The sequence below is a fragment of the Plasmodium cynomolgi genome, chromosome 11 (genome assembly GCF_000321355.1).
Source record: "Plasmodium cynomolgi strain B DNA, chromosome 11, whole genome shotgun sequence".
In the NCBI taxonomy this organism is placed as follows: domain Eukaryota; phylum Apicomplexa; class Aconoidasida; order Haemosporida; family Plasmodiidae; genus Plasmodium; species Plasmodium cynomolgi.
In genome coordinates, this window is record NC_020404.1 from 977317 (window position 1) to 991605 (window position 14289).

General features: G+C 41.0%; 4 protein-coding genes across 4 annotated transcripts; 1 reads left to right on the forward strand and 3 right to left on the reverse strand.

The window, feature by feature from the left end:
- Positions 1 to 536: 536 nt before the first annotated feature.
- On the reverse strand, positions 537 to 3043 carry PCYB_113120 (pyruvate kinase; the record flags this gene model as incomplete). Its single annotated transcript, XM_004223190.1, has 3 exons — positions 2770 to 3043; positions 1888 to 2605; positions 537 to 1170 (listed from the first exon to the last, which is right to left on the reverse strand). Exons 1-3 carry the CDS (start codon positions 2951 to 2953, stop codon positions 537 to 539), a joined length of 1536 nt encoding a protein of 511 aa, XP_004223238.1. The 5' UTR covers positions 2954 to 3043.
- A 3769-nt stretch (positions 3044 to 6812) lies between these two features.
- PCYB_113130 (hypothetical protein) lies at positions 6813 to 7934 on the reverse strand (the record flags this gene model as incomplete). The annotated part of the gene is made up of 1 exon (XM_004223191.1): positions 6813 to 7934. A coding segment is annotated over exon 1 (1107 nt), but the record flags the coding sequence as incomplete, so codon positions are not given.
- Positions 7935 to 9102: 1168 nt separating this feature from the next.
- On the forward strand, positions 9103 to 9683 carry PCYB_113140 (hypothetical protein; the record flags this gene model as incomplete). The annotated part of the gene is made up of 2 exons (XM_004223192.1): positions 9103 to 9551; positions 9671 to 9683. 2 exons carry the CDS (start codon positions 9103 to 9105, stop codon positions 9681 to 9683), a joined length of 462 nt encoding a protein of 153 aa, XP_004223240.1.
- Positions 9684 to 10211: 528 nt separating this feature from the next.
- PCYB_113150 (hypothetical protein) lies at positions 10212 to 13032 on the reverse strand (the record flags this gene model as incomplete). Its single annotated transcript, XM_004223193.1, has 2 exons — positions 10212 to 12672; positions 12857 to 13032. The coding sequence occupies 2 exons, from the start codon at positions 13030 to 13032 to the stop codon at positions 10212 to 10214; spliced, it is 2637 nt and encodes an 878-aa protein (XP_004223241.1).
- Positions 13033 to 14289: the final 1257 nt, after the last annotated feature.

The following is a 14289-nucleotide window of genomic DNA, read 5'->3' on the forward strand; positions in this document are numbered from 1 at the left end:
GCCAAACGGGATACACATAATAAAAATGGTTACGTAAAAAAGGGCGTAGAATTGATCATCATATAAAAGCATCTCCATTATTAACCGCTCAGCTGCTCAACTGCTAAACCGCTTTACTACGTAGGGGCGGTTTTTCCACGCAGGTGTTAGTGCCCATTTCTTTATATACCTTGGTGCACTGTGGGGCAGTACATGGTGAGGGTGGAAGGGCCCCCACACATACATATGTATATATGCAACACAGGACCATACTGCATAATTATGCAGCGCGACGAAACGTGTATCGCTGGGTCGCCTCGCTACATCTTGCAGTATTCCTGGACCGCTATTTCGGAGTGATTACCGTGCATGTGTGCGCATTCCTTTTCTAGCAACTTCACTAGTTAACTTTTAAGGGTGCCAAGTTGATCCCATCTACAGACATGCACGATAAATCCATTTGCTGTTTTTTTTCTTCTCTATCTTCTTCATTTTGAACTTTCCCAAAGCGCATAAACATAGGCACACCGTGTGCACTCTGCGCTAGCACACCTCACTTACTCCACTTGGACCACTTTCATCAAGTTCGTAGCTCCGGCGACTTCTTCCTTAATACCATGAATGCATATAGCACTGTCTCCTACTTTGACTAAGTTCCTCTCTTTGGCAATTTCTATAGCATTTCTCAATACGTTGTCGGTTCCTTGGAATGATCCCACTTTAATGCACGTGATTCCTCTGTGTACATTCAGACACCTAACCGTGGAGTCAGAGGCACTGAGGGCTAGGATAGTGCAGCTTGGTTTGTACTTGGCTATCAATCTAGCAGTGTATCCTGTCTCGGTTAAAGCTACAATTAAAACTGCACCGATAGATTCTGCTGTTTCTACAGCTGATCTAGCCACAGCTTCTTGTACACTTATCGGAGTGTCTATCGCACTGACCAATGATTGGTATAGCAATTTATAATCAATGCATGCTTCGGCTTCTAAGCAAATCTTCGACATAATTGTGACAGCTTCCACAGGGAACTTTCCACCGGCTGTTTCTCCGGAAAGCATGACACAATCGGTTCCGTCTAACACTGCATTGGCTACATCTGTCACTTCGGCTCTTGTTGGTCTTGGGTTCTTCGTCATGGATTCTAACATTTGGGTGGCGGTTATGATTGGCTTTCCTTGCAAGTTGCATCTGAAAAAAAAAGGCAATAAAGGGTTCAGATAGGTCATGAGGAAAGGGGTGTATCGTGGAGGCGTATCCCAATACGCGGTAAAACTAACTACAAAACGAGCCAAATGCCATTCATATGCGATTTACAAAAGGAGAGGACGCGCCCACGGGTTGGACACATATATACGAAAAAGCCCCTCCTCATGCACGATGGCGATGGATACGATAAACACGCACGTCGAATTGTAATCTTAATTTAACACCAAATGATTTTAAAAATAAATGAAGCGAGAGATGCTCCAAATATAACCAATCAGCTGACTTATAAGATTGAATAATAAGGGACTCGAACAAAACGTTCGGAGTCGTCTATTTCACTCATTTTATGCACCACTTGGAGGGGATAAAATTAATTGGTGATTTTATTTTATCCTTTTTTCGTGGGGCAAATGGGGAGCAATGCGTGGGCGCAAATGTGACGTGCAAGGTTTGTGGGCGGTGTGGCAGGTGGGCCATATGAGGTGCTTCACAGGTTCGCGATTGGGTAAGTGGGAACACTGCTCTGTGCACAATGCTATCTCCACACTGCCATCTCCACACTGCCATCTGCACACTGCCATCTCCACAATGCTATCTCCACACTGCTATCTCCACACTGCCATCCCCACACCGCTATCTCCACACTGGTGCGTCCCCCCAGACGAGGCGCAGGTCGCTGGGCAGCTAAAATGGACTTACTTCGAAATCATGAGCTTCTGGGCCAGGAAAACCTTCTCGGGAGAAATCTCCATTCCTAAGTCCCCTCTAGCAATCATAATTCCATCAGACTCAGCTAAAATATTGTCAAAGTTAATAATGCCCTCAATATTTTCTATCTTGGGGATGATTTTAATATGCCTTCCTCTAGGGCCTAACAAATTCCTTATCATCCTGACGTCCTCTGCTGACTGAATAAATGAAGCTGCTATAAAATTACAACCCATGGGAATGGCGAAGTTGAGAATGTCATTTTTGTCTTTTTCTCCTATGACTGGTAAGTCGACCTTAACATTCGGTAAATTCATATTTTTTTTTTCTCCAATGGTAGCTGAATTTAACACTTCTGTTATCACATGGTCATCATGTGTTTCTAACACTTTACAGCTAACAGATCCATCGGCAATTAAAATGATATTTCCTTTTTTTACACTTTGTGGCAACTTTTTGTATGAACAAGCAATACAAGTTTCGTCTCCTAAGAAATTATAATCTGTAACTAACTTTAACTTACTTCCTTCCTTTAAATGTGCCTCTTTGTTTTTTAGAAGACCTGTTCGAATTTCGGGACCCTTCGTATCTAACAGCATTCCCAATAAAGCGTTTGGCCTCTGCTCCTGGGCCTTCAATACATTGTTGAACATTTCCTTGTGATCTTCATGTGATCCATGGGAAAAGTTGAATCGGCAAATGTTCATTCCTGTAAGGGGGAAGTGATGAGCGGGGGTGAGGTAGTGCACGGAATGAACAGCTTCAATACAGAATGAACGGAAGGAGCGCGATCCATGCGGCTAGCGACGCTTCATGCATGTGTGAAGTGCGCTTCCCCCCCGGGGGAAGAACCAATCCGAGGTAAAAACCAACCTGCGTCTATCAACTGCACGAGCGTTTCGACGGATTTGCACGCTGGGCCCAACGTACAAACAATGTGCGTTTTTTTGGAGCGTAAATCCACAGTGCTGGGCTCCAGGATTTGCCTCAAGGTTATGTTTGCGGCGCTCTGCAAACTTGCACCAGTGGTGGAGTTTTTAAATTTGAAAGAGTTCATTTTGTTAAGCTAGGGGAGATGAAGAGGGGGGGGTGGAGTTATTCTCTCAGTTTAAGCGTTTAAGCGTTTAGGCGGTTGTTCGTGGGCTATAGTTCGTGGGCTATAGTTCGTGGGTCCTTGACGGCTACTACTTCTGTGGTGCGCTCTAGGAAGTGGAAACACAAGAACTGGTTTTCTAAATGTACACGTATCTGTATTGCTGTTATGCGAGTTAAAAAAAAAAAAAGCACTCTTTCGCAACGTGGCAAAACTTTGTACTTGCTTTTCGGCTGTATCTTATTATTTATAATGCAAATATGCTCGATCAATTTAATTACAATCCCGTTAAGTAAGCTTTAAAAGGAATTAAAAAAAAAAAATTATTTTTTTTTTTCCTATATAGAAGGGGCGAAATAGCCTATTGTGTTCTTGTGTACCATTCCTTGTGAATAAAAAAAATAAATAAAAAAAAAAGAAAAAAAAGAATGAGGCATAATTTATGAACATTACCCATGTAGAAGCCGCAGTGTATGCTCATCTGTATCACGTGATGGTACTCAAAAGAGCGTACCCGACGAAGAGCCGTACGTAAAACGTTTGCAAAAAAAAAAAACGACGGCGCACTCTTCGTATGCATATGTATAATCTTACATACATATATATATTATTGCGCATGTACATTTGTTAAATATATGTACTTGCTTCGCGTGGCGGTTAGCTGCAAAGGCGTATCTAGCGAGCTGCAAGTAAAAAGTGCCCCAAACGGGTCACTCATGCGAACGTTGGTTTTATGTGCATCTCTCGGGAGATTCCCAAATGTAGGACTATCTTAAGGCATAAATAAATATATGTAGATAACGTACTTACTTTTATTATACATATATATATATATATGTACGACGGTGTGTGGGGGTACTCTACTTAATTATTTCGAGGGGGTGGGGTTTTCTTCCTTTCCTTCACTCTCCAAGTGGTGGAGGCACGAGCACATGTGAATAGCGGTATATGTAGGTGATGAAGGTAAAACTTCCAAATTGGGGATTCACCAAGCACAAACTTATGATATGTATATGTATATATATATGTATACGTATATGTATATGTATACGTATGTATTATGTATGCATATTATTATATGTACTACCTTTACATGTACGTACTCTCTTGGTTTGGGTGCACCTCTGCAGAGAACCGGCCACGAGAAGAAATGCCGACACGGAAAGGCCGACCCTGCTTCCAAAAAATGGCGTGTAAGTAAAATTTATGCATCCCATGCGGCGTAGCGAATTTTTTTGCCTACTCATATACTAGTTGAAATACGCGTTACAAAAACACCGGGGAGGAGGGGTGAAGGGGGGCCCCTTCTCTCTACGTCGCAGTGCAAAAAATAAAAAATATTCGGACGGTACGTTACTCTCATGTATGAATTGTACGTATGAGAGCGTACCTACCTTGGTGGCTGCTATACATAAGCCCTAGTGAGGAGTAGTATATATTGCGCGGGGTGCATTTTGTGGGAAGCCTTTCTCTCAAGCACTCACTCGCAGTTATTATTTGGCGCATACATGTATGTACGTACGCGATATATATGTACGTGTTCGTGGCAGCAGCGCCTGTTCGCAAGGGGGGGTAGAGAAGGACAAGAAAAAAAAAAAAAAATATATGCGCAGACTATGTGCCCATAAAAAGCAGGGGTGCTACAAAATTTCAAAAATTAATAGAGATGAATTGTTCGTTAATAAGTATTATGTGAATCTTTTTTTTTTTTTTTTACATTTGGGCTGAGGAAGATGTGATGGCTGCTATCCAACGGGTTGGGCGATCGTACTGCGTGAAGGACAATATATATGTAGCCATGCGGGTAATGCGAAAAGGGTTCATAGCAAATGGGTATATTTTCATCCCATGCTGTAAACAGTTTTAAGAAACTTGGTTGGCGTGTTCGCTTGAGGTATTTGCGCACATTCTACGAGCAGGGATGCATGAAAGTGGGGGAGGGGTGGAGGACTGTTTTAAAAATGGGAAGTATATAAGTCCGTGCACGGCGTAAGAGTGCACATATGTAAACATGCAATACACTCACTAGTCGAAAAAAAGAAACGTGGTGTAAAGCGTTCTACAAACCTGTTGGGGAATTTTTCTTTTTTTCCCCGGCGGGGAGAGGCAAAATAGGAATTATGCTTTTCCAGCTTTTGAAGTAATCTAAAACAGGGTGAATTGGGTTTTACTCCGTGAGGGTTAATTTTGTTTAATTATGCGGAGGTTGGGTTGGTTATTCGTAACTTGTGTTTAATATGAGGTGAGGCGTTTCAATTTGATTTACACAAAAAAGTTTTCAAATTCTCTTAAAATGCTTGCTACGTTTATTTTTAAAGCTGACATGAGATATGTAACGACGAAGGCATTTAAATTATAGGTTCTTCTTACCAGCACCTTTTTTTTTTTTTTTTTTTTTTTTTTTTTTCGTTGGGGGGGCACTCCGAAGCAAGGCGTAGTGTGTGCATACATTTGTGCAAACGAACATGGGGCTAACTTAAAACAAAAAGGGTGATAACCATGCTGTGTATGTTAACAGTTTGGCTGGCTTCAACCAATTGGACAATTTTTTTTTTTTTTTAAACTACCCTACGTTACAGCGCCACGCGTGAGAAAACCAATTGCAGCCAAAAGGGGAGGCAGTTTTTTCATCACCGTTTGTACGTGTTGAGGAACCAATCTGAATCGGTGCGCCGTTTTTCTTCCGTTTATTTAGTCCGTCACAAATTGATAGCTTCGTTTGGAACGTACAGCTGAAGATGTACCTTTCCCTCCACTTTTGTAAGTGGCGAAAGGTGTGGAATCCGTCGAGCGCTCACCGATTAGCATTTTCGATACGCTTAGACATCCTCGAATACGCTTAGACAGCCTCGAACACGCTTAGACAGCCTCGAACACGCTTAGACAGCCTCGAACACGCTTAGACAGCCTCGAGCACGCTTAGACAGCCTCGAGCACGCTTAGACAGCCTCGAGCACGCTTAGACAGCCTCGAGCACGCTTAGACAGCCTCGAATTCGCCTAGGCATCCTCGACTGCGAGGGGAAATGCTCGAACGCACCTACTCACGCTAGCCATAGCCAAATTGTGCTTGCCTCCATGGGGTTGCACTACGCATAAGCAGTTCGCATAAGCAGTTACGGCGCAGAAAAAGAGCAGTCCAAGTATGCCTCTTCTCAACGTCCTGTCCCTTTTGCTTGGTATAAAGCCATTTGTGGTTATTTTTTTTTCCCCCTTTTTTTTTAAAGCCTAAATGTACAACAGTTAATTCTGCTTGTCGTGTGCGTACGCGGTGTGGAATGTTCTCAGGATGGGTTTATTTTGCGAAAAAAAAAAAAACGGCGAAAAAGGGCAAAATTGTAAAGGGCATAATCATGCACGGTGAAGTTACGCGCGGCATTATCGCACACCGCTAAGTTACACACAACAAGATATAGTACACCAAAAAAAAAAAGTGCCGCTGAACAAGTACGGCTCGTTTGAGCGTGCCCCTATTTTGGCTCCTCCATTGTTATTTTCTCCCGCGGTGTATACATACACTTACACATATGCGCGTATACACTACGTGCGTCAAAAAAGGGCACCTCTTGCAGGGGGGATGGGGAGGATTAACGCTGGGCGTTTAATTTTATACACAAACAAGGGGCTCGGTGAAGGCAAAAAGGAGAGTAGTTACTCTGCAGGGTACTGCGGTAGGTACACATGCAAACATGCACCCATTTGACGCGTCTAAGACGATAGAAGCAGTATACAATCAGCTCAGGGGCATGACAAAACGACGTGGTGTCCCCTTTTTTTTTTTTTTTACACTGAGCAGGGGTCCCCAATTCTGCACGAGGTAAACTAGAAGGAAATGTTGTTTTCCTTCAGAGTTGCTTCCACCAACTTCAACAGGCAGTCCACACTTTTTCCTCCACTAGTGAATCCAGAATAATGGACGAAGGATAGTCCCGGGATGTTCGAAACTTTTTCCAATTCCTCTTTCTGTAGACCCCTAAAGCTTTTTGGAAAGGGTAGTCTAATGGTGAAGGATTCATTTTTCTTGGAAATGGTTCCACATCTGCATTCCTGGTATCTATCATTGTAGATACAAAACAAAATTTCGTCTTTTATGTTTAGTTCTTCTTCTATGTCGTACACATGATCGTAGTAGGGGCAATGCTTCTTCAAGAAAATAACTCTTCCGGAGGGGTGAAAATTGAATCTGTTTTTTACTGCTTCTAAGGTAATAGTTTTAGCTGCGTACCATACATTCGAATAATAATTTACGAAGCTAACAAATTCTTCTTTAACAATTTGTGCAGCTGACATAAAACGTTCGTCGGCATCAGCTTCATCTTCAAGAAAGTTGGGATTAAATCGATTCACTCGATGTTGTAGGGTAGTATTAATTTGATACTTGGCAACTCCTTCATGTTGGTTAATTCCATTATCCAAGGCATCGACAGATTCAATAAAGGCAGTGTATATTTTATCATAAAGAGTGTTCACCTTTTCTTCATCCGTTATGCCAAACCCTTTTCGAAAAACATCTTTCGCATAGTGTTTGTAAATTAGTCCAGCACTGCTTAGTCTTATGTCATGCTTTTCATCTAGAGTTCCATTAAATTCTTTTTGGTGATGATCATATCTTTTTTTTTCATGATCGTATACTCCTCCTACATCTACCACCACATCACACTGGTCTAGCTTTTCTTGGTCACGGGTTCTAATAATCTTCGCATCTTTATATTCTGGTAAAAACTTTAACATCACGGTGGCTAATATTTCGTCCGTATGGAAACGTCCCGAATGCGTTCCTATGACTTTTTCCATGGATGGCGAACAGAAAAAGATGAACGACGTGAACAGGTACCTTTTCAATCCCCTGGGTTCCACTTTCCTCCTTCGGGCAGAGTTCTTTTCGAAGATGTTTCTTGCCAGCACGTGGTACTTGGCCGCCAGCGTTCTCATAGAAGCTCTCCGCTCTGTTAGCCGGTTTAGCGGTTTAGCGGTTTAGCAGATTAGCAGTTTAGCAGATTAGCAGTTTAGCAGATTAGCGGTTGGATATCTGTTACTCGACGTGCTTGCCAGATGCTGTCGTTTTTTCTATTTTGCACTTGGTGCCTGTGGCCAATTTCGATTAGGAGTACTTCTTTTGAGTTCTTATTGTTGGGATTTTTCCTTTGAGTTGTGCTTCTTAAGGTTTTTTTTGTTAAGTTTTAAAAAGAATATTTTACTGTTTTGTTGCTTTATTGTTTTATTATTTTATTTTATTTTTTTTTTAAATTCTGCTTTCCCCTTTCTGGAAAACGTCCTCCTTTTCGGTGTACCTTATTTTTTCACTTGCCTCATTTAACATGCGCACAGTGAGTGCCTCCTTTTTTTTTTCCAGCTGCTCGATATTTGTAGAACTCACATCACATATGCATACACAGTTGTACGTCGTTTTGTGCACTTTGCGTGGCACTTTAACTCGTGGGTAAAAAAGAAGAAAAACGAAAAAAAAGTCTCTTCATAAAATGGGTACGTGTACGTAAAAAGTGGATTTTCCTCTTGGTTCGCACAGCAAAGGTGTTGCCACGCTTTTTTTTTAACCAGGCGAACAGCGAGCCTAGTCCAGTTTGAAGCAGCAGCAGCAGCAGAAGGAGGTGGGTCGCAGGAGAAAGAGAGCGAAGAAGGAGAGCGAAGAAAGAGAGCGAAGAAAGAGAGCGTAAAAATCGACAGACGAAATCGACTACACAAATCGATCACACGAATCGTCGGCACAAATCGACGGCACAAATCGACCGCGGAAAGCATAAAAGCAAAGCGAACCGCAATTGTGGATACGGGTAAGTGCCCCCTCGCTTGGCGCGCTTTGCTCCCACGCAACTCCTTTTATTTGCATTATTCAGTTAAGCGTCATATGGGAAAATATCTATTTCCCTGTGGCGGCTTTTGCTAGCGCACCTTTTGGGGGCGAACATTTCAGTGTGCTTCATGTACACGACGTGTCGATGGGAACGTTCCATGTTTACACACGCGGTGCGTTTCTCCACGTGCATTCCGTCTGACCGCGTGCATTCCGTCTGACCACGTGCGGCCTGCTTCGTCACATCATTCCGCTTTTCTCCTCCCGGCAGGAACACAGAGAGGACAGTCTCTCCCCCAACCATGCACAAGTACAAGCACAATTACAAGCACATTTTGTACGGCCTTAGCGGGGCGCTGAGCGGGTGGGTGTTAAGAGACCTGGTGATCTGCTTATCAAGTAACCTGAGCTTATCAAACGGAATGCTCATAAACAAATTTATTTGCAGCAAAGATGATTTCGTAAAAAACATCCTCCACGAACTTAAGTACTGTTTCGATTCACTCGAGTTAAAAAAAGGTTTCAATAATTATCACATATATACAAAGGAAAATGATAACTTTGTGGAAACTCTATACATAGAGAAGTGGAACAATACAAAAAATATGAATGAGAATTTGTATAGTGAGTATAGTAAAAAGACTTTACATTACTTGAAGAAAATTAACATTTTGTTTTCTCCCTCCTTGTTTGTTTTGCTAAGACAGTATCCAGGATGTGATACGCCGACTTATTTGAAGAATTACTTCGAGTAAACTGCGTATGTATACACTTGTGTATCTGTTTGTGTTTGTGTTTGTGTTTGTGTGTATTTGACTTTTGGGGAAGCATGACCATTTTTTTTTTTGCTTTTTTTTTTTCTCTCCCCAGTTTCACCAAATGAGAGTACCCCTTCCCCCCTTTTTTTTGAGCTATCTAGCGAAAAGGGGGGCACTCTATATAACCTGTGTGCAGGATATCATTTCGCACTACGTCTGTGCTCCACCTTGAGGCGGTCTATGCTGCCATTTCGGCGCACTTATGCCAATCGAATTGGCTGATTAAACCATACTACATATAGGCAATCGTATCTTTTTTTACACATTTAAAAGGACAGGGCGTACTTCCTCTTGGCGCGAACACAGTTAGGATAAATTTAACCAAACGGAAAGAAAAGAAAAAAAAATTAAAAATTAGCCACCCCAGGGGGTGCACTATATGGTCTCACATACGTATATATACCTACGTACGTACGCACACGTGCTGAGGCATGCTTCCCCCCCAAGTGGGCATCGCATGACAAACGGGGTGAGGCTCTCCAAGCTGTCCGCGGTCAGTTGCGTCAAAAAATGGCCCTCTCGGAATGCGACAAACTCGACACGTAGCCTCGCCCGTCGACTCGCCGCTTAACCCCACCGCTTAACCCCACCGCTTAACCTCTCCGCTTGGCCTTCTTCTCGGTCTCCTCCTGATACATCGAAATCTCCGCCGTGAGCGACTTGATGAGTGTCTCCTTCTCGCGCAGCTTCTTGCGTATTTGAGTGACATCCTGCACGTCGGGTTGCTTGGACAAATTGCCCAGCTGCTGTTGCAGCTGTTCGCATTCCTTTGTCTTCAACTGTATTATGCTATTTTTCTTCATGGACTCCTCCGTTTTTTCTATTAACTTTTTTTGTACACATCTAAGTTTCTGTATCAAGTCGAAGGCAGTGGGGTCATTCCCCTCGATGTTTCTCCACCTGTGGATATTTATTGGTTTTTCCAACTCCTCCGATAAGGTTTTGACTTTATTTTGTTCATTGATTAGTTCCTTTTTGAGCGAGTTAATTTGTAGCTTTGTATTGTTTAACTGTTCCTTGGAGAGATTGGAGAGTTCGGAGGAGGATTTCAAGTTGGCAACTTTTTTATTCAAGTTTTTAATTTCTTGTAGATGGTTTTTACTATCGACGTCTAGTTTATCATGAGAGATTTGCAGCAGCTTGAGCTTTTCCTTGAGTGTTGCTATATGTTCATTTTTTTCCTTCACTTCGTTGTTTAGAAGATCTTTCTCCTTCTTGTTTTGGTTAACACTCTTTTCATAGTTTTTTAATTTGTTATTTAGGTCATTAATTTCAAAGTCTAGTTGTTCGATAGTTTTTTTGTCGTGCAGTTGCTTCGTTTTGCTATCTTCATGATGACTTTTCAATTTTTCAATTTGTTCCTTTAGCTTTTCACATTGACTTATAGCATTTTTTTTATCCTCCATGGAATCTCCAATTTTTGCTTCTATATTTTTTTTTTCATTTTTTATTTGTTCTAGTTCGTTGTTCTGTATTTTGTGTCTCTCTTCCAGAGTCGACAGTTTTTCTTTAATTTCTGTGAGACTCTTATTGGTATTAATTTTTTCGCTTTTTATATTTTCATAAAGGGCCTTCTCCTTAGCTAGATCGTTTTTCAAAGAATTAATAATTTTAAGATAGGTCCCAATTTTGCTGTCTTTATTTATCAACTCGTTGGTACTGTTTATGACTTTACTACTCGTGTTTGATAACTCTTGTATTAATTTTTCTTTCTCCTTAACGAGGGATTGAATTTCTTCATTCAGTTTGTTTTTTTCTTCTGTACTTTTTTTAATGTCTTTCTCGAGATTGATGTTAAACATTTTGTCCTTCTTAGCAGATTCTGTACTTTTTTTAATACCCTCGTCTATTTTTTCAATAAGTTTTTTGGTTTGTTCCTTCTCTACAATGAGGTCATTAATTTCTTTCTTCTGATTTTGGTACTTGTTTTTTATTTCTTCTGTCAGTTTGAGTAAATTCTGAATTTCATACGTGAGTGACTTAACATTAATAGTTAGCGATTTGTTTTCCTTCTGCATTAGTTTTATTTTGAAGCATTCCTGGTCTAGTTTTACTTTCATTTTTGAGTTCCCATTGGTGAGGGCGTTAATAACGGAGGTGTTATTGGCAATTTCGTTTTCTTTCATTTTCGCTTCATTCATGAGGAGTTTATTTTTTTTGTTCAAGTCTTGCAGCTTCTTTTCCAAGTCGGCATTTTTTTTTAAGTGATCTTTTTGTTTTTTTTCTAGCAAGTCAACCTTTTCGAGAAGGTTCGACTTACAATTTTGCAGATCTCTATTTTTGTTAATTTGATTTTCCAGCAGCTTCTGTGTTTTTATCAACTCTTCATTGATATAGTTCCTCTCCTCTATCAAAATTTCTGTATTCTTTTCGATCAGCAATTTGTCCTTGTTGTATTCTTCATCTAGTTTTTTTTTCTCCTCCAATTCTTTCTTCAAATTATCTATCGTGATGTTCTTCTTCACATTTTCTTTTTTCACCCCGTTGAGATTTTCACTCATTTCGATATTTTCATTTTTTAATTCTTTGCTGTTCTTTTCTAAGTTGTCAACTTTTAACAGGATGTGTTCATTTTCCCTCTTTAGCCCTTCAATTTCGTTATTCTTTTTTTCGACCTTTATTTCTAATTCTTCTATATGAGTTTTTAGGGACTCTATGTCTTCTAAGTAGTTTTCCCTCTCGATATTCCATTTGTCCTCCTTCTTCTGGTTGCTATCAAATAAGTTGTGAAGTTTGTCAGATTCTCCCTGAAGAAGTTGGATATTCTTTTTTTTTTCTTCGTAGCACTTTGTAATTTCTTTATTTTTAATGGCATATTTTTCTATCTTTTCTTTTAGATCTTTTATATGCTCTTCATTCTGTCTATGTTTTTGTTCGTTTGTTTTGATGAACTTTAATACCCTTTTGAGTTCTTTCTTCATTTTTTCACTCTCCTTTTTTTTGGTGCTAACTTGGTCTTCATTCCTGCACAGGTTGGTTATATTTTCGCTTACTTTGGAGAGGAAGCTTATCACCCCTTCTGCATCGGCGCTGTCGTTTGATTCGTGTTCGTCACTAGAAGCGGTAAGCGAAGACCCCCCTGAAGGGATTTCTTCGCTTGTAGCTTTTTTTTCCCTCCTTTTTTTCTTCCCCCCTTTTGAGGTCTTCATTCCATTTCCCTTTTTCCCCCCCTTGAAGGTTTTCCCCTTTTTTTTTTTTCTCCCCAGTGGCTCCATCCAGGAAAGAAGAATTTACACACCCGTCTTTTGTTTCACTGTCGGGGGGGTCACAGCGAGGGGGAACTTCATCGGGTACTTCCCCAGGGCAATCGACATCTGCAGGGTCGATGTCCACAGGGTCGATGTCCACAGGATTGATACCCGCAGGATTGATACCCACAGGATTGATACCCGCAGGATCCACATCGGAATTCATTTTTAATTTTACACAAAGGGAGTTGAGGCCAGCCACATTTAGTCTTCCTGTAGAACCGGTGGAGTGATCCGTATCAGAAGACAACAGGGGGGAAGAGCCTCAAAAAGAGAAGCATCCCCAAAAAAAAAGGGGAGACGTCGAACAGGGAACAATATGAAAAGAAATAAAAAAAAAAAAAAAAGGAAAGGAAAGGAAAGGAAAGCACGCAAGGAGAGCCAACACGCAGGCATAAGACATCTGCGAACTTGCGGCTCCCAGAAATTGCGAGTCTTCCTGGCAGGAGCAGCTCAAAAAGGATTGCGACAAAGGGGGGAAATGCAAAAAAAAGGCAGAAAAAATGGAGAATAAACGGGAAAAAAAAAGGAAAAAAAACGGAGAAAACACGGAGAAGAAACCTAACCCTTTGAACGAATAAGCCGCAAAGGCTGATTTTTTTTTTTTTACCCATACCTTAGTGCACATTGCGCGTTTCTTTTTTTTTTTTTTTTGCGAACATGTGCCCTTATTAAAGCGGCTCAAATGGACTACCATGACCTTCTCCCCCTAGATGAAGAGAACCAAATCGAACATCCCAAATCTCGTAACACATTTTAAGAATTTTCCATATAAAGAAAAGGAACGGAAAAACAAAATGACATGATCATAAGGTAGCCATACACACATGCAGAATCAGTTGTGTCTACATTTTTGCTCTTTCCCCGTGTCTGCAAGTGCTGCCTTTCGAATTCATCCATCTATAAACTGGGCTATGTTGAGAGGAAGGGGTAATGCCATGTTAACACTTTTTACACGTCCTTCCACCTTTTCGCCCCAGACCTCCATTGGGCAAAGATGTGCAAGTCTACCCATGCGTGTCGCAAAAGGGGGTCTGGAATTTTTAAACTCGACAGGGCCACTTTAACGGCCTGCTGATAACTGTCTTCTTAAAATTCCCGATGCAAAAAAAAATAAAAATGGGCGGAAACGAATTACAAATTGGGAAGACTCCTGAGGAGTAACGTGCTACAAAAACAACAAGGTGATGCGATCACCGGATGGGTAAAACAATGATGAGGTGAAACTGCACGAGGGGTGTTCGCAAAGAAGGGGCGAAAAACAAAAAGGGATTAAAACACGACGTAAAAAACGAAAGAGAAAAACGAAAAGCGAAAAACGAAAAAAATTGTAGTGTAACCCACGAAGGGATGTAGCAAACATGTTAAGTAAACTAAAAAAAAAAAAAAAAAAATGATGTACTTCAAATGTCAAGCGAAATGG